Source organism: Merops nubicus, unplaced genomic scaffold (genome assembly GCF_000691845.1).
Source record: "Merops nubicus isolate BGI_N331 unplaced genomic scaffold, ASM69184v1 scaffold15467, whole genome shotgun sequence".
In the NCBI taxonomy this organism is placed as follows: Eukaryota; Metazoa; Chordata; class Aves; order Coraciiformes; family Meropidae; genus Merops; species Merops nubicus.
In genome coordinates this window covers 53376-79464 of record NW_008621121.1, presented here as the reverse complement: position 1 = coordinate 79464, position 26089 = coordinate 53376, and the positions used below count along the sequence as shown (strand labels likewise).

Here is a 26089-nt window from a genome sequence, read left to right as displayed (position 1 = left end):
GCATCCCCCATCCCGCACGGGGAGGGGTCAGGAGCGAGGCCACCGCTCAGCCCGCGGCAACCCCGGTTCGCTCGAGTGTGTCCGCGCCGGGAGCCACCCGCTCCCCGGCCGAGTCACGGGTGAAGAAGCTTCCCCCCTGCCCCGATCTCCAACTCTGTTCCCTTCCAAAGGGAAGCAGGTCTCCCTCGCAGCTGAGCACCTCATCTGCTTCACATCTGTGCCAGCCCTGGCTCCCATATCGCCGCACAGAGTCGTTAAAGTTGGAAAAGACCTTAGAAAGATCTTAGAAAAGATCAAGTCCAACCATCAACCCACTACCATAACCACTAAACTGTGTCTCGAAGTACCGTGTCCACACGTTTTTTGAACCCCTCCAGGGATGGTGCCTCCACCACCTCCCTGGGCAGCCTGGTCCAACGCCTCACCACTCTTGCAGGAAAGAAATTCTACCTAATATCCAATCGAAACCTCCCCTGGTGCAACTTCAGCCCGTTTCCTCTCGTCCTATCACTAACTGCTTGGGAGAAGAGACCAATACCCACCTCACTACAACCTCCTTTCAGGTAGTTTTAGAGAGCAATAAGGTCTTCCCTCAATCTGCTCTTCTCCAGACTAAACAATCCATGTATTCATCAATTTACAAACCTATATTTCCTGCATAAAAACCAGAAATATCTTTACCCAAATCCATAAGCTTAGAAAAAAGTCAAAGGAAGTGAAAAAAAACCCAACCCTAATATGGCTCAAGAACTAATACAATACATATGTACCCTGTATTGTTATCCTGATACAATTCTGAACTCTGCACGCAACAGAAATCATTTACAGCTTGATTTGTCGGTGGTAACCAAAGCAAGTGTTGCTGTCACCGCTGGCACGAATCCACCAGCACCTCTCCATGCAGCCCCAACCACACGCAGAGAGTTCCCCCAAACACGCACCCCCGCTGCGCAGTGCGGGAAAAGGAGTGTCTCCTTTTCCGGGGGGTGCTGCTGCCAAGGACAGCTGAAAAGCTGCTGCTGGCACCAGCGTAGTATGAGAGCCCTCCAAGGGAGAATTCAAACCATTTGTTTCATATTTTAAGTCTGACTCAGGGCTCGCTGGATGCCAGGCAGCGTTCCCCCGGCAGTGGCGCAGAGGCTGGTAGCCCTTAGTGCTGCACCCACCGCCTGGGCTGGCTGTCCAGCTGCCTCCAGAGGAGGCCCCTCCTTTTGTGGGTCATATCCCAAGCCCTGGATGCACAAAACACTTGTGTGGGACCATCCTATCCAGCTAAAATTAATATTATTGAATTAAAAATGTCTAAAGAACCATAAAATACCCAGCTGCACCATTTGCTGAGATGTGGTGGGAAGTTTTCCATGAAAATTATTTTTTCACTGCTGATACACGGTGCCTTGATGCACTGGGCAACACTGGCAACACTGTTCATTTGCTTGGTGGTTTTTGACTTATGATCACTTATGATTCCTCTGCCTACACTCAGCATGGGTCCTGCTTACACAGTTCCATGAGAAGCTGTTGCTATGAAATAGGGAAACAAGATAAACACTGCCCATTCAATTCACAATGTAGCAGAGAAGGCCTCCAAAATATTTTTGAAGTTAGATATGAGTAGTATGAGCTGCACCAGCCAGTAATATCTGTGTAGGTCATGGCCATGCAAGGGAGAAGTCCTGAGGTCACCCATGAGACTGTCCAAATGTGACCATGTGCAGACCAACTTTGTTATGCTTTGAAGGTATTTTCCTTATGAGGGAAGGTGTTTCCTCTTCCTTAATAAAGACAATAGTGGTATTTTTAGCAGAATATTGAGGCAGATGGGAAATCAATCACACATGGAGAACTGTAGGTGGATCATTAAGATTATGTGCTGGAAGTGCTCTCTGAACAGAGGCAGTACATGCTGTGTACAATTACTGTGACCTCAATTATTGGTACACCACTTGCTGAGGTCTCCTGCATGGCTGTGCTGAAGCTATAGCAGGACACAGTGACACCAGAGAATAGTTTTGTTTGACAGTTTCGATTCATTAAGTACTGCTGAATTATCCTGCAGGCAAAAAAGGCCATCTACTGAACCAGGAGACTAAGAGACAACGCCACCTCTCCACCTGGCAGTTTAACTCCCAACGAGCAGTGTTACATCCCAACGTGTCAGATCCGCGAGCCGTAGAGCTGCCCAAAAGGCGTTTGTTTGGCTCCACGCAGTGGTTCAAATCTGTACAGCTGCCACAGATCAGATTTCTCAAGAGTCACAGTAAGAGGAAAACAGTGGTTTTCACTGGCCCACAAAACCGGTTTTGGTTTGTGAACTCCCTTAGTCACTTTCCAGCAGGCTGCAGTTTGTCATATAATCATTTTGGTTTTCTTAGTCATCTCCCCCACGACCTATAGATGATATTCACAGACCACTCTAGGGTCTGCTGGCAGGATGCCCACTGCCTCCACTTGGACGATGATCAAGAAGATCAAGTATCTACAAGCATGTTATATGGCCACTCCGTGCTGTCAGAATTACCGGAGTTTTTTTAGTGTCTCTGTGGTGGGATGGGGATTGAGACAGAACCAAACAGAACAGGAGAAGAACAGAAGGAAGAAAAGCCAAAAGGAAATTGAGCCTGCAAGGATTCGAGTAGGTGGGAAAGGCAGCTGGGGCAATGCAGAGAAGAGGTATATTTGCCACCATGGCTTGTTAGACTGGTTTCAAACATACAGGGGGTAGACTGTCCCAGGTAATCCAGGATTTCTCCTACCAGATGGGAAGTTGGCCATTCTAGCAGCCATCTGAACAACCTACCCATAAAATCCTCTGCAGACAGGTAAGTCGACAAGTCAGCCAATTTCAACCCAGCAGCAGATATGGATGTGAGTCCATGGTTAGAGGGAAGGAAGTTCTTTTGAGCATTACACAAGCCAGTCCCTTGATTTTCTACATACACAATATGTCTTTTTTTTTTTTCTTTTTTTAAGAAAGGGGGACTTCCACTTGACTGTGAGACCAGTGTAATGCTCCTAGGTAAAATAACAGCCCCAAGAGTAGTTACCCATTAGTCTTCCCTCAAAACTAGGCAACTTCAGAAGGAAAAAGAAACTGTACTCTCTCTTAAGGTCTCTGCACACCTGCAGCTCCTCAGAAAAGTCACCGGCTCTCACATTTCACCAGGAAAGTGGTTTCAGCTGTCACTGCAGCAACTCATGCTGGTTGCTGACAAGGAGCATCCAGCTGCCACTCACAGCCTGGAGTCCCAGGCAGGATGGGCTTCTTTCCTACACCCACACTCAGCAGTTGTGAACAGCTCAGTGCTGCTCCACTTCACAGGATCCCGCCTCCCTCTTGCTCATCTGCACTCCACTGTATGCAGATATTGGGGGGACAAAGGGGAGCAATTTGCCAACGGCCCAGGAAGGGGGAAATGGGGCCATTCACCTACTGGACTCCTGCTGTCCTCACCAGGAGCTTCTATGTCCTCACCAGGATGATGGGAGCTTCCTGGAGGAGCCTTGCAGCAGCAGTGGTGATGTTTCACGAGGGAGGGAATTGCTCTCCCTTCTGAGGCTGGGATCTGGAGAAGGACAGAGCTTTCCTCATTGGTGCAAGACCCGCTGCAGCCCTGGCCAACACAGTGAGAGGAGGCAGAAAGACCTGGGTCATCCTGCAAAATGCAGCAATCCTTCCCAGCTCCTTACGGTGCCAAAACACCACCCCAGTATGTGTCAGCCTGGTTGTGTCACAGAGCTTCACACCTAGGGTGCAGGCATTACTGCTGCAGCATGTCATCTTCCTCCTCCTCAAGGACCAACAAGTTAATGGCTTTTATTAAAAAAAAAAAAAAAAAGGAGTAGGATTATGACTGATTTTAACTGCCTTTCCTGACAGGGAATACACTAGGCTGCAGCTTGTAGCAACCCCTCCCTCCCTAAATAGTTAGGTAAAATACTGCAGTCTCTAAAGGAATAATCTTGTGGAAGAACATTTAAGACCTTTCATAGCTCGTACTAGTCTGCTTATTAATAGTCACTCCATTTTCACAGTAATAGGGCGGGTAGGAGCCCATACATCTGGAACAGGAGGAGGCAAGCTCTCTAAATCAAGCTAATCCCTTTTCACACTGTAGGATCTACAATACAGCTAAGCAGCTTTAATTCTCATTAGCAAAGTGCAGCAGTGCAGGAGAGCCATTTCATTTCTCTCTAATGTGCTACAGCAAAAATATATCTAGAAGTGCTAAATAATTGGTGGTTATTTTCTTCTAAAGACTTCCCCAGACACAGAGCAGTCTTGATTTCATGGGATTTGCAGACTCTTCTCTGAAACCAAGGTGATGCATTTTCATGGTTTATTTGATTCTTCCCTGTTTCTCTCACCTTCTTGCTGTTGTCGAGAAAAGGAGAGAGGGGAAGAGAAGTAGGAAGAGCCAGACAAAAATATGCAAAACCCAGAAGGAATAAAAATCAGAATATTTGTTATAACTTTGTTTCTGGTTGCTGTTTCCCTCGGTGTTAATGCCACTTCAGTAGCAGTTTTTGAGAGCCACGGGGAACCTGAGGACTTTTTTCCCCCTAACATAACTGTCAGTTGTTGCTGTAGTCAGACATTCAGTCACCATCTTTTCCTCCTCTTCATATCCTCTAGATGGGGCTTGTGTTTCACTTTCTACACAAAATTAACCTTGCTGCTGCTAATCAAGCCTGGAAATTAACTGGAAGTGCTGTACTGCAGATCACTAGGAGCAGAGGGTTGTGGTGGACACACTGGGTCGTTACCTCGTCCAAGCCTCTGCCAGCATATCTGTCTGTCCTCAGCTCCTTCCCAAATGTGAAACGCACAACAGAAAAAAATCCTGCGGCACACTTTACTGGAATTTATGAAGACTAAAATCAGACTGTACTTCCTCTTTATCACACCTTAGCACATTGGTGATGCACCAGCTGTGCCCACTTGTGTCCAGTGGCAAATGAAGTTGCAGAGCACACAGCATATGAAACCAATGTCTAAAAATGTACATGGGAAACAAAAGATAGCTGATCAAAATGGCATTTCCCAAATGCTGGAGCACCATGCTTTTACATGAACAAAGTTGCCAAAGCTGGCAGTGTACAGCAATCACAGCAAAACGGGAGTGTGTCTCTGCACCACAGGAACAGAGGAAGTTTTAGTACAAGAGGCTGGTGCAGGGAGGGAAAGAAAGCAGTATTCTGCCTCGAGCAGAGAAGGTGGATACGACCGAGTGGGTCTGTCTGTCACGAAAAAATCCATCCTGGAAAGAAATCCCTGCCCCAAACCTTGATTATTCCACTCTTCCCTCTGATTCAGTACATAGACACATCTAGGAGTACTGAAATGTAACAGAGGTGAAATTCTGGCCATCCTTCTCCTTTATTCAGTTTCCACAGTATTAATTTAATTTTGGGTTAACCAACGTAGTAATTTCCTCACCCAGCCTTCTCTACCTGTGCCCACCTGGAACTGACCACATAATTTTGTTTCCTCTTTTGCATTCATGGTCTTCAAATATTTGCAGACAAGCAAGCCGGCTAGCTTCTGTTTGGACTCCTTATCTCAATAGGTTTCGGTCCTTAAAAATGCACTCTTCTCTTCCCCACACCTTCTATCTAAACTTACCAAGGGGTAGTCATCATACACACTCTCTGGCAAACAAAGTTACTGTTTACCCAGCTCTTAGCTGGACACACGATGGGCTTTGCTGGGGAAACCTGACCATTAAATATTAAGACAGAAGAGAGCAGCTGTGCTCCATGGAAAACTGCTGCTGCTTCAGTTCTTATACCTACAGACATCTGCAGCCACCTTCCCAGGGAGGTGTGCATCCCTGTGTAGGTACAAAATGGGGTTGCCAGGGTAGAAGCTTTGAGTCTTTCTACTAGAAGAAGAGGAACCACTCTAAAAAGCCTTCTGCACCCAAGGCTTTCTTTGGTTTTTGCTTGTAAACATTTTATATGCAGGAAGCACCGCCAAAAAACTGTAACTAAGGTGGCTAACTTCTCACTAGCTGACACAGAATCCCATTTTTATAGGTGGGGAAGGTAGAGTGACTTTAGCACAAGGTCACACAGGAGATGGGGAACAGGGGTTGCTTATCTGGTGATAGAGTTTTCCATTTTGGGCCTAGGTCATGCTCCTGAATTGTATTCTTGCCCTCTGCAGGTCATATGGCCAAGTGGCTGTCCCTAACTCTGTCAAGTTCACAACTTTTATTGATAATGAGTTAAGTCACAAAATCACGCTGCTTTCAGACAACCAAAGAGATATTTTTCTAAAGAACACTTAAGCCAAAAGTGACTTCAACTTTTCAACTTTTTCCTGGCTTTAAAACTCAGTGACATCTCCATAGCCACGTAAACTGTTGCAGCAGATATCTAGCTCCAAGTTTTGTGCCTATGCAACCCTCCAACAGTATAGAGCCTGATCTCAGAAGGGAGCAAAAGAGCTTTTAATCATCTTCATCTAGATTTTTAAAGCACTGGTCCTCAAGCCTGACTTTCAGCACACGAATGCACACAATCACTTTCCGTGTGTAAATAGGTGTGTTTGCAAAACCACTGTTTTCCCTTGCTCCTTGTTAAAAGTGTTTTTTAAAAAGGGGCAGCAATAAAGCAAGTAACGTGAGAGCAGCACAGGGCAGCGCCACAGTCCCATCAGTGCCAGCTCCCTGCCCACATCTCTCGGGTACATCTCAGGTACATATTTACACTTCTGGTGCCTCCTCCCTCCAGGGCTTTTGGAACGCTTAGGGCAGCCCCTGGCTCCACCCGAGCCTCTTACCTGCCTATTTTCACCACTGCTTGCCCAGGAGGCAACGACAGAGCCACATTACACGCCAAGAAGGTGGGCAGGCATGTCCAGGGTCGTGGCAAGGCTGTGCCAAGACAGAGCGGTAGGAATGCCATCAAGTATTTGAAGCAGGACTATGAAGCCCTGAAGCAGCAGTGCCTGCAGTCTGGCACCTTATTCAAGGATGAGGAGTTCCCAGCCTGTCCCTCTGCGCTGGGCTATCGGGACCTGGGACCGTACTCCTTCAAAACCCAGGGGATAATCTGGAAGCGCCCCACGGTAAGAGTGCTTTGTAACTGCCTGACCTGAACCTCCGTGTGAACCTGGATATCCATTATTCCTATATGCCTTCTTTTTTCCTTCTGTCTTGCTTTACCTCCATGGCTAGCAGAAACAAGGTTGAAAAGAGAGGAAGAAAAAAGAAATCAATGTCTTCTAAGCCCTTTTTAAATCAAGGAATCTCGTAACAGCTTCATGGGAACCTGCTTCTTCCCAGTCCAGCCCAGCTCCACAGGGTCCAGGGTACAATCCAGTAAAAATGGGCAAAAACACCATGCATATCCGAACAGGCCACAAGGCACACCAGGGACCACAAACCATCAACTGTAATGGTATCCACACCGAGGTCTTGCCACTGTGCACCCTAGGAAATCAGGCTAATACTTAAATAAGATCCTCGGCCTCGCTTTAAGCTATCGATAACAGTTTAAGAAAAACTGATTGGAGCTGTTATTACCCAAATACATATATCCTATAAATAGCCTTTCATTTCAAGAAACTCCTTTCATCATGAAAGATTAGATGCTGGCTTAGTTTTTAAACTACAAAATCAGGGCTTCAGAGATTTTCTGATTTTTTTTTTTTTTTTTTAAATTTTTTTCTGTCCCTACTTTGCTCCTCCTTTATCATTTTGCCCCTCCTTGAAACATCAAGTAAGATTTAAACACAGGGGAAGGAATGAAAAATCTGCAAACAACTCACCTTCCTCTGGTGAGGGAAAGGAGAACTAGAAGAAGGGAAAATGCCAAGGCTTTGATTTCTATTATTTTTTTACCTGAAAAGTGAGAAGCAGAAACTTGCAGGTTTAGTAACTCCAAGTTGCTACTGCAGCAACCCCATTTGTTCATCAACACCTTCTACCCTGGGAGATCAGCCTTGGAAAACTTGTTAAATTAGACTTGGGCTCCTCATGCAAGAACAACACTGCAGTCAGAGACACAGTCACAAGCGTAGCAGGATAAGGAACGACTGAAGGCTGAGATCCAACAGGGTTAAATGTTCCAGCCCTGCCAGAGACCTGCCTGCATGGGACCCCTCCACCCTTCTGGCACCCAGCAGAGACAGGGCAGTTTATAGACACTTAATCTCCAAGTACCAGGACCCACTGGCTTATTCTGATGCATGGGGCAGAGGCCAGCCCCTGCTGCAAGGGGATATAGATGCTCTGCTTTGCTCTCCTATGGAGGGACCTGAATCTGACCTACTGTCAGAGCTGTTGGAGGTCACAGCTCTGCTCATTTCTTGGTCTCTTTCAACCAGCCAAGAGGTTTCCATCTGCGAATTCTGTCTGCCATCGCAGGTCGATGAGATCACTTTTCACTTACATGCCTGCATCTGAATTGTGCAGCAGGAGCCAGTGGGCAATCTGGAGGAGATCTGCTGCAGAAATGTCCCTTTCAAAATAAACATCCACTGCTAAGGTCATCCTCCCCAGCCCCACGCTGTGACTGCTGGTTTGCAGACAGTGAGTGTTAGACACTCTGCCATCAAAGACTTATACTCCAATTTCAGCATGGGGTTTATAGAAAGAGAGAAGGTGGAAATGCAGTCGTGCAAAAGGTGTGTGTGGCGATTGGCCTCTGAAAGGACAGATGTGTAGGTGAGTAATGTCATACACAGCTGAGTAGCACCAGGTGCACCACTTTGAAGGGAGGAGAAAAAAAAGCACCAAAAACACAAACCCTTTTATGTGTGGTAGGTAACCTTCTCCTGACTCCTATCCAACATGACAACTGTGAAGCAACTGACCAGCTGGATAATCACATAAGCAAAAAGCAGATAGCTGACATCACACCTGTTGCAAAAGGCGATTCACAAACTGGCTTTTCATCTCACACAGCAGTCCTGGGTTGTCCCTGTCTCTATGGGATGCTCAGAGCTGATCACTGCTGCTCTCTGGGAGAGCCAGCCACTGCCTAAGTCTTCCTCAACCCTGCTTGCCAAGTTAGGCTTCCTATAAACTGCCCCTTGCCGCCATTCAGAAGCTCATGGAAAACACTTGTGAGAAAGGGAAGGCTTTTGTCTCTAGAGAGACAATATTGACTTCCTAATATAGGGCATGAATTGTTGCAGGACTTGGAGTTGGGATCCGAGGGACAGTTATTGCTATAACCTACTTGGCAGGCCCCAAAGGGCCAGGAAGAAAGGGAGAGTTGCTAATAAAAGTGTTTTTGTGGTTGGCCTCTCAGGAAGCAGAGTTGGTGTGGGGAAACATCCTCCATGCCAGTTGCAGTGGAAACTTGGCACAGCTCCAGTGTCAGAGCCAGCAGCGACAGTCACAAACTCAGTTGCACTGCTTGAGCCGAAACCACAGCAGGATAAAATAAGACGTAAACGCCGAGTTTGGATTTTCACCTCTGTCCCCACAATAGCAAAAATTCTCACTAATATTACTGACAGTCTCAAGTAACAAAGGGCTTCAGGATTTGCCTCAAAAAATACATGCAGTCTTCAATTTAATAAGGCGACATTGTTCTGACACCATGTTAATCAGAGGACAAGGGATATATTTTTAAGAAACATTGAAGGTGTTTAATATTTTTTTAATACTGAAACAAGAAATGGGAACTTTTCAGACCAGAAAGGGTAATGCATACTTTGAAAATGTGTCTTTTTAGGAGTTATGTGCCAACCCCCAGTTTATAGTTGGAGGAGCTACTCGAACAGATGTCTGCCAAGGAGAGCTGGGTATGTACAGAGCTTCTGAATTCTGTTTTGGAAGGAGGGGGGAAAAAAAAAAAAAAGCTTAATTTAAAAATTCCTCATACATGGACTATTTTATTGGCTATGTCCCAGACACAGTACAGAGAGAGGTAGATACTCATGAAGGGGGCTCATGCACCAGCATTGCTGCCTGGCACAGGGTATATGTGGGCTTGTAAGATCTATGTCAAACCTGGGAGACACCAAACTCTCTTCTGTAGGTAGGAAGGTAATTATCCCCTTGTGGAGCAGAAGACTGGCTTGCTTTTCACCTCTTGAGACAGAGCTGGACAGAAACCTAATCATGAGAGGACTTGCCTTGAAGCAAGCAAGTGGACTTCATGCCTATCCCAGCAAGAGTGGCCCCAAAGACTCAGGGGACAAGGGACACCAGGGAAGTTTCACCCTGTAGCCTAGTCATTAGGGTTTATTATTTGGGAGGCTGGCCAAGATCTAGCCTCAGTTTCACACAAAACAAATAGACAACAACTAAGGAGCAGAGCAGGAACTGGTTTAGTACAGGGGCTGGGGCTGGCATGAGTTAGAAATAATTACCACACTGTAAAAAAAAAAAAAAAAAAAAAAATTAACAGAGCATGCAAACTTTGTAATGCTATCCAAAACAAGCAAATAGTTTCAAGCCCTAAATGCTGGATGTTTCTTCTTCTTGTACAGCATTTGGTGTAGACCTGTGAACAGGAACTGGAGTGACCAGGCACTGGCCACACTATGCAAATGGAGACAAAAAAGGCAGTTGCTCAGTTCCCTGAGTTAGGGCCTGACACTGATGGGATGTCTCTCCAACAGCTCTCATCCTTTCCTGGAGATCCATCCTAGAAACACTTCCTCACCAATTTTTCTCCAATGCTTGCCACTGTCTAAACAGAGCTCCTATGCAAGTGGCCAGGAGAATATTTTATTCCCCCTTTGAATAGCTGTTCTTCCCCTGCCTGCCTCACTGATAAGATCCACTTCCAGAAGACAGCAGCAGCAACCTCTCCTGACTACATATAGAGGCGAGAAGGCTGAAACTCCTGTAATGAGAATTTGATAGATTAGACACAAAGAAATCAGCCTCTCTCCCTCCTGCGCTGCTAACCACAGTATTCCTGACCTTGCTGGTCTTCTAGCCCATCCATTGTGCAAATGAGATTCAAACAATTTCTGCAAGTCATTCGCAATAAATAATACCAATGCTGGTCCTGTAAACACAGCACCATTAAAGCAATTGCTAAAAAATTCCCTGGTGTGTGGGCTTATGCTCCAAATGCTAAAAATAAGATGCCCAATCATATACTTGCTCCAGGATATTTATTTGGTAGATGCTGGAACGGAGTATAGGGAAATTACTTACTGTATTTTAGGAGGATGGTTCAGATAAGCAATAAAAGTGACATTTCTTGTCACCTTCAATTTGGGAAGTTTCTATAATAACATTAAAAAAAAAAATCATATGCCTGAAGTGAAACCTCATTTTCCTTGACAGTTTATAAGCTAATGGACTAAAGAATATTACTTGCTTTTAAACTAGATCAGTGTATTATTTGTGTTAAGCCTAGAAACTGAATGCAAATAACCTGAGCCCCTTTTTATTTCTGTCACCTCCTGAATGTCTCTATAGAGTCCCAGTCCTTTGTGCTAAATGGGCTTTCATTAGAGAGCAGTGCCAAAATCCATCAAATAGTGGTAACAACAGGCCTGGACCCAAAAACCTCCTGTGAATCTGGAAATGGTTCCTGGCTCCAGGCTTTCCCAAGTCAGCCTTTGGTGGGCAGTACCCATGTACTAGTCCTGAAAGCTACCCCTAAACCTTGAGGAAAAACCCCAAAGTGTAATTCTGCTCTTGTTAGGAGCTTCCTTTTCTCTTCTTCTCTCTCAACATTAGATAAAATAATCAAAGATAATCCAATTTGTTTCTGCAAGGCTGCTTACAATTGCTTCTACACACACTGACCCATCACAAAAAAAAACCCCTTCAGAATATAGGCATGGGATTTCCTTTCCAGCAGTCAGGTATTTGCTTTACATCTCTGAGGCATATTATGCATTTTTGGTATTTGATCCAATACCTTGAATATCAAGGTCATTGTTACTAAAGCCTTCATGTAAAACACTTCTATTAAAACAGACGTTGATTACATATTTACATAAGCCACGTATGTGACCAGTTAACAGGTCCTGTAGGGAAATCCAGCCTATTTTTAATAATCTTCTGTGACTTGTTTCTTTTCTTTTAAAAATAACAGTGCAAGTCTGGGTTTATATGAACAAAAGGAACAAGAAAACCCAGAGTTAGTCTCACTCCATTAAACTTATTTCTTTGACAACAGTGTAAGTTAGATGAATATCAGCTTGGGAAGTTTGATGGGAGCTTGAAAGACTTGAAATATTTTAAATGTTCTTTGAACCATATCTTTTTGATAGCCTAGTAACAACTTAAAATGCAGTCACATAGTCTTAGTTGTTAAAGGTGACTTATGAAGTTTTCTTGCAGCTATCTGAATAAGTTAACCCCCAAATTGTTTGCAGAAGTTGTTAAGAAAAAGTGACATAAATTTAATTTAAATAATATAAAACATACTCAGATCCTCTCAGTTTAATATTAGCTTTCTAGATCTACACCATTTATATTCATAGAGTGGCTTTTGTTCTGAAGGCTCAGAGGGTACAATAGGCTGTCAGCTGGAGAAGTCCCCTGAAGCCAGTGCAGGTACACCAACCCACACCAGCTGAGGATCCCACTCCACACGTGTTTTGGGCATGTCTTGTCTTATGGGCAGATTTAAGAAGGTTACAGGTGGATTGGAGAAGGAAGCAAAGCCTGACAGTTCCGAGATAGATTTGATACCTATTGTGATATTCTTTGGAGTTCCTGTAATCAGGAGAGTGCTTAATAGTATGGCGTTTATTCACTTATTTTGCTGCAGACATTAATATATGGCCCTTCTGATGTTCAGTCCCATGGGTCCAGGGGTATTGCAGATCCTTGTTCTAGCAGATATATCCCCTAGACCTCACAAAACACATTCACTGACAATTCTGAGACCCCAAAGAGAAGAGAGCCAGTTCCTTTGCTGGGTGATCCTTTGCCTTTCTGTACATAGCTGCAGAACTTAATTTATTTCCATAGAAAACTTTAGGAAACCTTCTTTAGAAATCTCAAAGGAGGAACAGCCTGCACTGCAGAAATTATAAAGCTAGTGGGTATTGCTTCCTTGATGTCTGGAAGGATACCCCAGGTACCACAAGTTCTGAGGAAGGGCTTCCAGCAGAAACTGAAGCTGGGGGTCAAATCTTCTTGACAAACCAAGAAGCAAGAGCCACAGCATTGTGTTTGGACCCTTCTGAACACCAGGAGTTGCTGAAATAGCAACAAGCCAGAGTACGGCCAGCACAGAAATGGTTCTGTACTGTCCAGTTAGATCTGGGAACCAGACACTTGGACTTTTGGCTTAAACTCACCATCACTATGTCAATGAAGAGCTTAGTTGGTCTGTGTCTAGAGACTTTGATGGTAACTAAACACAGCTCTGTAGAAACTGAAACCAATCAAATTTCTTCTTTATTTTATGGACTTTGTGAGTGGGTAAACACCATCAATATAGAGGAGTCGCTTAGCTCTCAGGTCACCAAGGATTCAGTATTCTCTGTAGCAATTTGATTATCTCTGTAAACCAGGAGGCACCTGTGTAGAACTGAGATCACAAGCCATCTCAGTGCATCTCTGAGCAGCAAGAGGTTTTATTTAAAGTGCACTAACAGTCAAAGGAAATCTCCAAGATCATATATATATATATAAATATATAGATACACACACACAGAACTAGGCATAGCTAGGCCTCATGTTTACCCTTTCCACCACAAACTCAAGGTAAACTGCTAATTTCAAAGTGGGAAAAAAAGAAAAAAGAAGGAAAAAAAAAAAAATAGAGTTGCCCTTTACCAACATTACAAATTACTTCAGATCCAGGAGTCATGCTGGCTTCTTTTTAGCACATTCAGCAGCAGTGGTAAACACCGTAACTGGCACTTGCCTGAAACTTTTGTTCATGAAATATGAGACTGAGCAGAAAGCAGTGTATGTGGCCATAGGTGATTTAGCCTTGCAAGGCTAGTGCTGGGAATACTTTAAAAAAAAAAAAAAAACTTTAAAAAAAAAAAAAAAAAAAAATTGTGCTAAAAGGCTACAACTTTAAATATATACGGGGAGCAAAACTGTTTTTTTTGTATTGTCATTTTTCTGACCATAACTCTATTGGAAATACATTCTAATTAAATATTTAATTAATTGTCCAATTGACCTAATTTCCTCTCCCTCCAAAAAGTCACTTTTTAGGAAGGGATTCAAATAGTTTCCTCACAGTGTGAAAAAAGACTTATAACAGCTGCAGCTGAATCAGGACAAGTTTGAGTGGTCCTACATAAGCTGCCCTTCTATGGAGCTTCTGCAGATGCACTATCCTGTAGACACAACTGTAAATAAAACTCTGAAATTTGCTGCCAGGAAAATTATGTTGAACTTTGAAAAAAAGAACATGTACTGTCAACTTGTATTTTTTTAGAACTAGTAATATATTATCCAGTAAGGATGAGAAATGTTATTAATAGGCCAGGATCTCATTGTGGTGTGCAAGAAGCTAAAAGGTAATCTGTGCAATTTAGGCTCCATCCTGGAAGCTGCTTGATACAGACAGATTCCTGCATCCTTTTTAATTTGTCTTAAAGCCAGCATCACAGGAACCTGAATGTAATGCATTACTTGTATGTAAAGATGGCCCCAAACCATCTGCATCTAGGCACTCCATGAAAACCCTCCTTTTTATCAAGTTACTGCACAGCAGCCAGTTCCCAGCTAGTTCTTTTTTGGAGGTCACAGTTGATATTTTTTCAGCCACAAGCTTAGCCAAAGCCCCTAAGTAAGGTTTAGAGATAGGACTCTGAATTGCTCGAGGTGGGTGTAGTTATTTTTAAGGCCCAGTTCACCACTGCGATACTTCCAACACAATTCCTTCCATGTGTTCTTTGATCAGAGTTACCCCTCATGCTCTCCCGAGAGGTTAGATTGCATGGTCTGTTTGTGGGAGGCAGAAGCTCCAATGCCAATGTCACTCTCTCTCTCTCAGATGCTAAGAAGCTAATTCATACTGTAAGATAAAGGATTTCATGCTGCATTTGGCATCTTATGGGTTTGAGATTCTGAAATTGCTTAGTTCTGAGTCAGAGAAGTAAATAATGTATTTAAGGAAACCCCTCTCATTTCACTGATTCTTCTGTCTAATTGTGCATCAAACATACACCATCCTCAGCAAAGCCCAGAGTAGTTTCTCCTTCACTGGCTATAAAAACCTGGCCTGAACCAAGAAGGAGAAACCCTTTTAGATGTTGCACATCGGGAGTGCACCAGCTCATCACTGTTGCAGACCTTCTCTGGTCATATTGGGGGTGGCAGGACACAACAGGGACACCAGCACCTCCAACCTGCCCCTTTTTCAGGAACAGTCTTCTGTGCTTCACAGCATGCCAGGAACAGCCAGAGCAGCAAGAATATCTGGGGTAGCTGAGAAATGAGGGCTTTTGTTTTGACTTTATAAGGTGTTTCACCTTTCTCCTCTGAAGAGCTGTTCCCTAGGCTTATCACCATTATTTCTGCTGCTCCAGACAAAAGCAGACACTACAACAGCATAAGGCGTACACCCGTACCAAAGAAATAGATACAAAGCAGATCCCAGTGCTCTCAGTTTCCTTTTTTTGTGGATCTACCTTTTCTTTGGCAAAAAGGTCCTTAAAGCCTTCCCTCCCTTGTGCTCTCCTAATTTTGTTTATTTTATACAGAGGTACCTATGGGTGGGAGGAGCATTCCAGACCAGTGACTTGAGCTGTCTCTCACAGAATGCAAAGTAATTTGTAAAATAATTAGGTTGAAGATGAGCTTGAGGAGGTTTTTGCTCATAGTTGATGCTTTCAGACTCTTTTCTATATGCATAGCAGCAAAATTTTCCTATTTCCAGCTCAAACATCTCACAACCCTTTTATTTTAATTTATCTTCTCCTCTGCAAATGAAATCTTACCTTTTAAGTAAGAGCTCTTGGCTCAAACAGCTTTTCTGCAAAGTAGCATGGAACCTGCATCGCACTTCCTCTTCAAACTTCACTTGTGTAGGATGAGCAGGACAGATTTTTTTTTAACCTCTTCTTATAAGAAATGCAAGTGGATGAGGAGAAGCAGGTAGTTCACCCATTTTCTACCTCTTTCCAGCTTGAATGCTCTTTCCTGAAGACAGCAGCCAAGATAATGCAATCGTAGAACAATCTTGGGGAACGCTTGAGCAGGACCTCAGATATTCATACTAGGTTTTCCTTCCTCATTGAAAATGCCTGGGCTGGCTCATTGGGTAGAGCATACTTTTGCACCCATAATCAGATTTGTCAGCTCAGGTAGGTTGCAGGTCATCACACCAGGGCCACTTCTTTACAGGTGTTTCTGAAGTCACTAACTGGCTAACTGGGAACAGCTGTTTCTTGCTCAGCTCATAGGAGGTATCTGGGTACCTCCTAGGGTGGTGCAGGTGGCAGAGAGCACACAGCACCAGGCAAGTCCCCATATCTTATCCTTACAGTTATATTTATCATGGCACTAAATCCTAAAGTGGAAGCCAATATAAAGAGTTAACTGCTGCTCTACGATATTAAATCATGCTACAGATTAAGCCCTTTCCTTGGTTTTCCTGTTAGCTTATTTGCAATGAAGCAAGAGCTGTTATGCCAACTCCTTCTGCAGAATATACACCTGCACAAAGAAACTGTTTTGGCACAGATAATCCACAGGGAACCAGGAAAATATTACTACATTCAGAGCAGTTTTGTTTTTCTAGACTTCCTGTACACCTCAGAAACAACACAGAATCACAAATGTTCTTCCTGCTATTTGCAGTACACAAATACTATAAGGAACCCATGAGTCACTGAGTTTCCCAGGGGCACCACCTCTGGTGTGATAGGCTTCTACTTACCCAACCTCTAAACCACAACAACCAGGTGACCAGCTCAGCAAACAGCTCCAGCTGAGACACACAGACTCCTGGGAGGGCTGAGCATGCCTATCCTTTCCAGGATAAGGAGTGGGCCAGAGAATGGACTCACCTCCTTGCAGAGTTTGTAGGAGACTTCAGCTTCCATTAGACTCATGGGCAAATCTGTAGTAGTAGCCTTAAGTGCTGTTTTAAATTCAGACCTTCAAAGAACAGGCTAAGAAGGAACAGCAACCCAAATGTTCCTGGTATCCATCAAATCTCCTAAAGATAGGAATGGAAATCCCTCCACCCTTCTATCAACCCAGAGCTTTTCTGCTCTTCTGGACACCTTCTAAGCCCTTGCCACTCCCAGGTGTGGTGGCCTGCATCTTGTTAAAGTACCACAGGCCATTAACTCTGTACTGTCAGGCCAGGCTTTGCAACCCGCATACCCCGAATGTCTTCTTTCCCTGGCTATATTCTTGGTCTCCTGAGGTCACTAACAAGCTTAGATAAAGCAGCCTGCTTTCACAGCTTCGTTAAAAACCCAAAATAGCAAAGCCCAAACTAGGCCATTGAGATTGTCACCATGATCAGTTTAAGAGGCCCCAAGATACCTATGTGGTTTGGGTGAGTGAAAAATGAACAGAAGAGATAACACAACAAAACAAGAATGGATTGTAGAACCAATACTAATTCTGACAGGACCTGGCAAAGCACATAATGCTCATGTTTTAGTCTAGATGGGAACATGACACAATGGTGTAAGGATCAGCTCAGCAAACCCCTATTTATTAATGAATTCTTCTGCCTTGTAACTTATGTGGTTTTAGGTGACTGCTGGCTCCTAGCTGCCATTGCATCTCTCACTTTGAATCCAGATGTTCTGTACCGTGTTGTTCCCAAGGCTCAGAGTTTCCGGAAGGACTATGCTGGGATCTTTCATTTCCAGGTACCTGTATGGCCAGGGTATTGAGAATAAAAGAGGAAAATGCTAGTATTTGGCTAAAAGCAGCTTTATTTGTGTTTGGCACAAGCCAAATATTCATGTGGGGAAGAAGGAAGGAAAAGAAGAACAGTTAAGCAATGTACAGTGATGTCTAGTCATTGGCTAGGTTCTGCTATCTTACAGCTGAGAGAGGTCTGGTGAGTTATATAAGTTTTATAAACTGATCCAGAGCTGAGTCAAGCCAAGCTCTCTTGCTGCTGACTGTTGAGAGAGAATTCAGGCTGAAGTGGTTCCTCCTCCTTCCCTTCCCTCTCCGTGGCTTTGCCTGGATCTCCTTGTCTGCAAGCTCAGTATCTTGGGACTGAACCAACCTGCCTTGACTAGAGGTTAGGCTCAAGTGTGAACAGTATGGATTTATCCTGCAAAGCCAAAGGAGGTGTTGTGGTGAGGACAGGTGTTGTAGAGCACATACCTGGCCCTTCCACCAGATCAGCTCATCTCAGATGGGTTATTGTGTGGATTATCTTATTTTCTTTCAGCACTACATTTTTACAGAGGTGGGTTTTCTTTTCTTTTTTTAAGTTTTCTTTTAAGGATTCAGCCTTAAACAGTAGACAAGAAAAAATACTTTTAGAGTATCCCGTCTACACTCTAGCCATCTGGACTCTCCACCGTGTAAATTCTGCATAGTGTTCCAGTGTTCCAGATGTTACATACAGTTAATATTACCTATCAGCAAAATTTAATACATCATTAAGAAGCCTCCTCAGTGATTCACAAGGCTGGGAAGAGTTTGCCTCTATTATGAAGGAGAGCAGTCCAACATGGGAGTGAAACCTTACAGTGACTTATCCAGGGGGAACTAATGACGGGTGAGGGGATGAATTGATGTTACCTTGGAGCTATTATGTGTACACCAGCCCTCATCATATTTTCCTTTCTTCTTTTCATCAGTTCTGGCAGTACGGGGAGTGGGTGGACGTTGTGGTGGATGACAGGCTGCCCACCAAGAACGGGAAGCTGGTCTTCGTGCACTCGGAGGATGGCAATGAGTTCTGGAGCGCGCTGCTGGAAAAGGCCTACGCCAAGTACGGTGTCTACGCAGGAGGCGCTGCTCCTGAGTGTGCAGAAGTTGCCTGCTCAGGTGGTAGTGGTGTTAGACATGACACACTGCACTCAAATAGAGCCTTTGGTCCACCCATTATTTACAGTCTCCTCTAGGTCCATAAAGGGTATTGCTAACCTACTGTTTCAAGGGGCTTTACTTCTGGTGCCCCAGGTCACAATGATCGTACAGACTGAGAGTCACTAAATTATAAGGCCTACTATGTGCAGAGCCAATGCGTACAGGTGGAGGTGGCCTCTTTTATAGCTTGTCATCTGTCCCACAGGTTGAATGGCTCTTATGAAGCTCTTGCAGGAGGGTCGACTATGGAGGGCTTTGAAGATTTTACTGGAGGTATTTCTGAGTCCTATTTGCTGCGGAGGGCTCCTTCAAATCTATACCAAATCATCAAGAAGGCTCTGAAGGCTGGGTCACTGCTTGGCTGTTCCATTGATGTAAGAGACTGCTACCACTTTACTCTCCTTGCTCGTCTTCTTGGGGCTCTGGTCCATACTGTAACAAAAGCTTAAACCAATATTAGGTAGGAAGGTCTGAGGTAAAAGCAAGCTAAAACTAATGGAGGACTTTTATTAATTTCAGTTATAAAAGCTTCAGATGAGGTTCTAAACAATCAGGTCTCATCATGCCTCCCCTTTTACAAACCAGCCTGTGGTAATACTTAGAGCCTGGTATTCCCAAATGCAGTTTTCATTCTCCAAGTATTCAAATTTTGCGTAATTTCAGCTCCAGACACTTGACTGCCAGAAACTAATGCTTTGAGACACTTTGTTGTAGCCTGTAGTCTGACTCTGGCTTTGGTTTTCCATCCTAAATGATTATTAACACCTGTTATACAAACTCTCTCAAGTTATAGGTGATGTTCGTACGTGTTCTGGAAACTTCAGGCCTTTCACATCCTGCTTCCTTATCTTGATTGAAATCCTGGTTCATGGCATATAGTATTACCAGAGTTCAAATTCTGATAGGCTGAATCTCAGCTGAGGCAGGCTGTAGTTTAGTTCATATAAACATGTCTTTGCAGGTGACTGGGTCTGTTACCTTAGGTGGGAATTTGATTTTGATTTAGATTTCATTGTACATTCTTGTACATTTGCTGTGCTAGGACTGCATGTTTAGGGGGTGAAAATGTGGATGTGAACTTTTGCTGTGGATCTCACCTCTATTTAATACACTTTGCACCAAGAAAATTGATATTCGTTGTACATACCACTTTGGATATATTCCCCTGCATAACACTTTGAGTATCTTTCCCCATATTAATTTGCTCATGAAAGCTGAGTTTGTATACAATATATAGTTCTAAATTTGTTTACTTTTGTTGCCCCAGATAACTACTGCAGCTGAAATAGAAGCAATCACAAGCCTGAAGCTGGTAAAGGGACATGCTTATTCGGTCACTGGAGCAGAAGAGGTAAGCCAGCCTCTCCAGGGCCATCATACAAACCAGCCTAGGGCTGCGATACTGCAGTGCCTTCAACTTGCTGATGTCTTTTTGTGATTGACCAAATAAAAATGTTGCTACCTTATGCACCCTCTTACAGAAAAAAGAAAGTACATGTAGTACTTAGTCAGGTTGGAAGCTCAGCACTGGCAGTTCTGTAGAAAATACTGTACAGTCTGCAGCTTGTATTGTACCAACAGACTGGAAAACAAATTGTAAAAGTGGGCCAAGCTGTTACTGAAATGGAGGGTACAGAAAGGAGACATAGGAGAGGAAACAGCCACTTCCCCACGTGTTCCTACTGCTCGAGATGGGAGTGTGAACTTTGCCAGTCAGGGCTAATGGGAAAGGATTAAAAGTCTCTTTCATCAACACCGTCGTTAGTCTCACCTTCACAGTGAGCCCTAGACATTCCTACTCCTCTGAAACTGGAATCATTACAGAGGTGTCCATGACAAATAACCTCTTTCCAACTTTGCTGTGTTATGTGACATCTGCTTTCAAGGATGTAGATATTCTGTCGTTTTGTAGATGGTGCTTTTCCTTGCAGGCTGCTGTGGTTACTTGACCTGGTGAGCGTTGCAGCTAATGGCTTACTCGGTGACACAGGATAATGTAAAATAAAGGTGGAAGACATCTAGGTGTCTTTTACCTACTGCAAATTGTAATGCACTGTATCACTCAAGTACAAATTGTGTCTTATTCTATCTGAGGAGCAACTGCCTTGTGATGATTGGAATAATGGAAGTGCTCAGGGTCTGTTTGTGGATCTTTTAGGTATATTACCGAGGCCGGCCAGAGAAACTAGTGAGGCTTAGAAATCCCTGGGGTGAAGTGGAATGGACTGGAGCTTGGAGTGATAAGTAAGTTTTTATATGCCCCAGCTTCTCTCTCTTCAGTGTATTTTGGTATATTTTAAAATTAATTTTGGACTATGCAGTTAATCTAATCACAAAACACATTTAGGATAGTTGCTAAATCAGTTGGAATAAAACTATTAATCTATTAGCAAGGTTAGATATTGATCTGCTCTGCTCAGTGGACATTGTTCCCTGCCTCAGGAAGACCTTTCTAATGAGATAGAACAGCCTATGTTCTAATTGTGAGAAGCCAAATGCAAGCCATATCCAAGTCATTTTACAAGATGACTTTTCTCAGATTTATTCTACTGATGGTGCCACTACTTTAGTAGAATATACAAACCAATCCCATTCCTGTGAATTACAGCAGGGTTTAACTATTGTGCTTCTGCTTCAATTACAAGGTTGCTCAGCTCTAAATCAGACCAGCATTTGGTTTCTACTGGAGAATCTTGAAAAAATGGGGTGTTGACTAAGCGAAGACCCAGAAGTTTGACAATATTTCAGAAACTATCTGGGCTTCAGGTATGGGTTTCACCATGAGAGTGGTGAGACCCTGGAATGGGTTGCCCAGGGAGGTGGTTGAGGCCCCCCATCCCTGGGGGTCTTTAAGGCCAGGCTGGATGAGGCTCTGGGCAGCCTGATCTAGTGGGAGGTGTCCCTGCTCGTGGCAGAGGGGTTGGAGCTGTGTGATCCTTGTGGTCCCTTCCAACCCTGACAGATTCTGATTCTGTTTTTGCAGAGGACTTAGTAGTGTTGCCTTGATGGTTGGACTTGATGATCTTGGAGGTGTCTTCCAACCTAAAGGATTCTATGATTCTATGATTCTAGCTTGGAATCTCAGAGGAATGGTAGTGACACCATCTCTTTTATTTTTGCAGCTGGAATGGTATAAATTTTACTTTCTTTTTGGTCCACATTATAATTTTTCATGCAGCGCTTTGAGATTTCAGTTTCCTGTCCTGACTGACTGTAATCCTGGTGCTGATGTTGTGTTACATTTAAGGACAGAAAATAGAGATAAACATTACTATTATTCTTACCTTTATCCGAGATGCTTTGCTCAGCCCCAAGATAAGGTGCCTCAGGCATGTAAACATGTCCTATCCTGATTTTGTTCCACCTGTTTTAACCTTGCTGAGGCAGGTGCAGAAGTGCATTGTCACGTGGAAGAAGATCAGAGCAGAATCCAGCTTGCTGACATTGATATCAGAATGGGAAAAGAGCAATACTGTTTCTGCAGTACTTTTTCTAATCCCACCTTTTTGCTTTCTTGTTATTTCGTGACCCCAGCAGCAGAGCTTATCTTGTTTCCATAGGCATCCCAATAGACCTTACAATGGAGAAGCTCTGCCTGACTTTCAGGCTGCCTGTTACCTAATCCACCCAATCTGCAATATTTGTACATTCTGGCACCTGGCAGTGATGATTCAATTCAAGGCTTATTTGTTGCAAACATGTTTGCAGACTGATTCCAGCCCTGTATAGTTGTAGTGTCTACTGTTGTTGGGAGGGGCAGAAGGTCTAGTTGTTGAAGAAATATATACTCTTTTATCAGCTGTAACCAAAGAGAAAGCCTAACTCTTTGACCTTGTTGTAGAACAAAATACATCTGAACAGCTTGCTTTTGTGCTTTGTCTGCAGTGCTCCTGAATGGAATTATGTTGATCCCAAACAAAAACAGGCTCTGGATAAGCAAGTAGATGATGGAGAGTTTTGGTGAGAACTGTTCGTTTAGCTTATGCTTTTGGACATTTTATGTGCATGTATGCTCTTTAAGCAGCCTTTTCAGTTGGATGGAGAGGAACTGCCAGCACCAAAGGGGTTAATAATGATGTGTGCATTGTTAGCCTCTTGTTTATCTCCCTTCCCTTTCAAATATTACCTTTTATTAGAGCTTGCATAACTCAGTGCATATCCAAAATATAGAGACCAGATGGTGTAATGGTTTGAAACCTGCTGCCCCTGGTGGGTGGAGATCTGAAACCCTAAACCAGGTACAAGCCTGAATGAAAGGGGCGTACACCTGTCCTATTCCCACTCCCCTTTTCCTGTCTTCGGGACTTCCTGCCAAGGTCTATAAAAGGGGCGAGGAAGGCACGCCTCTCTCTCTTCTTCCTCTTGCTCTCGCTCCTTTGACCTTGTACCTGGGCACACGCTGCTCTGCTGCTCCCTGTGCTACACGTGGCCGTGGCCATCTTGGAGACCTGGGCCTGATCTGCAGACTCTTCCCTGCCTCCATCCACGTCCAAGGATTGTGCATCCAGCTTCAATCCACCTCAATCCAGCGAGATCCAGCACCGGGGAGCCTCAGCATAGCATTTGGGTTTTGTATATTTGGAAGTTTAATCTTCCTTGCCTTGCTGTTCCTACAACCCCCCTTCCCTGTTAAACCCCTACCCTTCTTCCTTTCTGTATCCTGTTAAACCCCTTCCCTTCTTCCTTTCTGTTCCCTGTTAAATAATATATTTCATTTTCGTTAATTTTCAATTTGGTGCAAGGTTTTCATTACCCCTGCCTTCCTTGTTTACCTCTCTATCTGGGAAACTGAGGGATAAGGGAGGTGGGACACAATTCTGCCTTCTAACCGGGACAGAACAGATGGTAATAAAATTAATGTGGTGGCAAGAATGAACCTCAGCTGCTCAGCTGCTCTACATTTTGATTTTTTTTTTATTTTTTTTTTTCCTAAATACTACACACTAATGAAAAAGTTAGATTACCAGCTTGGAAAGAGCCTGTTTACCCAGACCTAATGGACAGCCCATCCCAGTTAGCTGATTATATGGATCAGTACTGAACCCATGTCATTCTGTCCTAGACTGGAAAGATAAAAGGCCACCATCTTCCAGTGCAATCAGCTATATGGGCCTTAAGGCACTTAGAAAAGAGAACAGACCTCCACTTGTGGCTTGAAATGATCAAGGTCTGTCACTCATGCAAACCTACAAGGAATGGTAAAATCAAACATCAACAACAGAATGAAACCAAAACACTAAACTGAGATTTTTCTTGAGTGATGCTTCAATAAGGGCCATCTCTTTATTCCCATTAAATGACATCTTTTTGCACATTTTGTTCCACTAGTTTTAGTGAATTTACTTATGGAACACGATCCATGAGGGATTGTCCACAGCTGAGTGTGACAGAAAATGGTATGACTGAGCCTGTAACCTGTAGCAGCCACTGGGAACAGCTGTCTCCAGGGAGTTACAGCTCATTCATGGAGTAGGAAATTTTTTTCCCAAAAGCCAGCTCCGAGTTTCAGAGTTCAATTAAATGGGGCTTTGGGTAGCTTGGTAGTACCAACATTTCTTCTCTTTCAGGAGGGACATCAATTTGCAGTTGCCTTCACTGTTGCAGGCTGATGGACTAACTGTGGTTTTTTTGTGTGCCAGGATGGCATTTTCAGATTTTCAAAGACAGTTCACCCGCCTTGAGATCTGCAACTTGACCCCTGACACACTGGAAAGCAATGAGGTCAATAAATGGGACCTGACTCTATTTAAAGGACAGTGGAGACGAGGTTCGACTGCTGGGGGCTGCCAGAACTATCCAGGTGGACACCCAGCCAAGTGGGCATTTGATGAAATACCAAACAAAACAATTAAAAAATAAATGCTTGTGAACTGGAGTGGGCTTCAGTGGGAAGGGCTTGGAGGTGCAGCTCTTTCTCTGGGGTTTAGAAAGCTAGCAAAAGCCTGGTATTCTAAACGAAGATCTAATTCACTCTTATTCCCTCATCAGGGATTACCAACCCACTAAGCGGTTAATTCATGGTCATATTCTTTTTTCCCCCTCTGTCTGCTTTTCCTACTTACATGGCTTTTGGATGGACTAGAATAATCCTCCAAAGGGTTGGGTAGGCCAGGAAACAGTTCAGTGGCAGTGTTGTTTCCTATTCATTTTCAGGTTAGGCCTCTGGAGAGTCTGCCTGGCATTTGGTCCTCTTGCAACAATAAGAGCCTCGGCCAAGGATATTTCCTGGATATAAATGGACTGGCTGGAATTAATGATACCAGCTCCTCCCTGTTGGTCATTACTCCCCAGGAAATACCTTGGTGGTTTGATTTGCTGTAGCTCCAATCGATATTCAGCATAGCTGTGAGAACATAAAAACCATATAATGTAATGGAAAGGACTGGAAAAACTCCAGACAAAAATCTTTCCAAAAAGACATTCTCTATAACTCTAGTGACAGCCACCTTGGCTACAATGACAACAAAATCTCCTCCTTTTTGTCTCACCTTGGCATTTCTTAGCAACATATTGGACCAATCCCCAGTTTAAAATCTGTTTGGATGAGCCAGATGATGACCATGAAGGGAGTTTGGATGAGCCATGCTGTACTATACTGGTGGGCTTGATGCAGAAGAACCGCAGGAGACAGAAGAAAATGGGAGAAGCTCTGCTTAGTATTGGTTATTCACTCTACCAGGTGAAGTTTGCTCCTTATTAAAGGCTTTATTCCCTATTCTGCTGTGATGGAAAAAAATTAGCAATGTACTACATATTGACATTCAGCATTACACTTCAATGAAAAATGGATTTTGAAGGATGATTCAAATCCTCTAATTTCTCCCTGACCCACATCATATGGGAATATTCAGATAAATTTAGGCTCAGTTTTTGTCCCAGTTTAACAGGAGAGCACTGTAGACTAGAGGCAATAATTTAGCAAGTCTCATTGAGAGCCTTCTCTTACAAAATCTGAATGGGGGCAGGCTCAGGGTGTCTGGCAGTTCCTGAGAAGTGTTCCTGATTACAGACTGTCATTAGTGCTCAGTAGTCACTTATTTATTTATTTATTTATTATTATTATTTTCCCTTGCATTTCAAAAGTGTATTGATTCATTGTCTATCATGCTATTGCTCTGGTTCAGTAATTGTGGGTTTGCTTTTTCCTGTTTGGTGTTTTTTTTTTT

At 43.7% G+C, this 26089-nt stretch overlaps 1 protein-coding gene across 1 annotated transcript in view; it reads left to right on the top strand.

The window, feature by feature from the left end:
• The first annotated feature begins 6860 nt into the window (after nucleotides 1-6860).
• LOC103776835 (calpain-8-like) overlaps nucleotides 6861-26089 on the top strand; it is a 30818-nt gene continuing 11589 nt past the window's right edge. The window contains 11 exon segments of the mRNA XM_008944362.1: nucleotides 6861-6900; nucleotides 6903-7075; nucleotides 9694-9763; nucleotides 17622-17740; nucleotides 18692-18825; nucleotides 19129-19297; nucleotides 20191-20274; nucleotides 21082-21167; nucleotides 22809-22883; nucleotides 24563-24723; nucleotides 25427-25602. Of these exon segments, the coding sequence (XP_008942610.1) occupies nucleotides 6861-6900; nucleotides 6903-7075; nucleotides 9694-9763; nucleotides 17622-17740; nucleotides 18692-18825; nucleotides 19129-19297; nucleotides 20191-20274; nucleotides 21082-21167; nucleotides 22809-22883; nucleotides 24563-24723; nucleotides 25427-25602 (1287 nt within the window).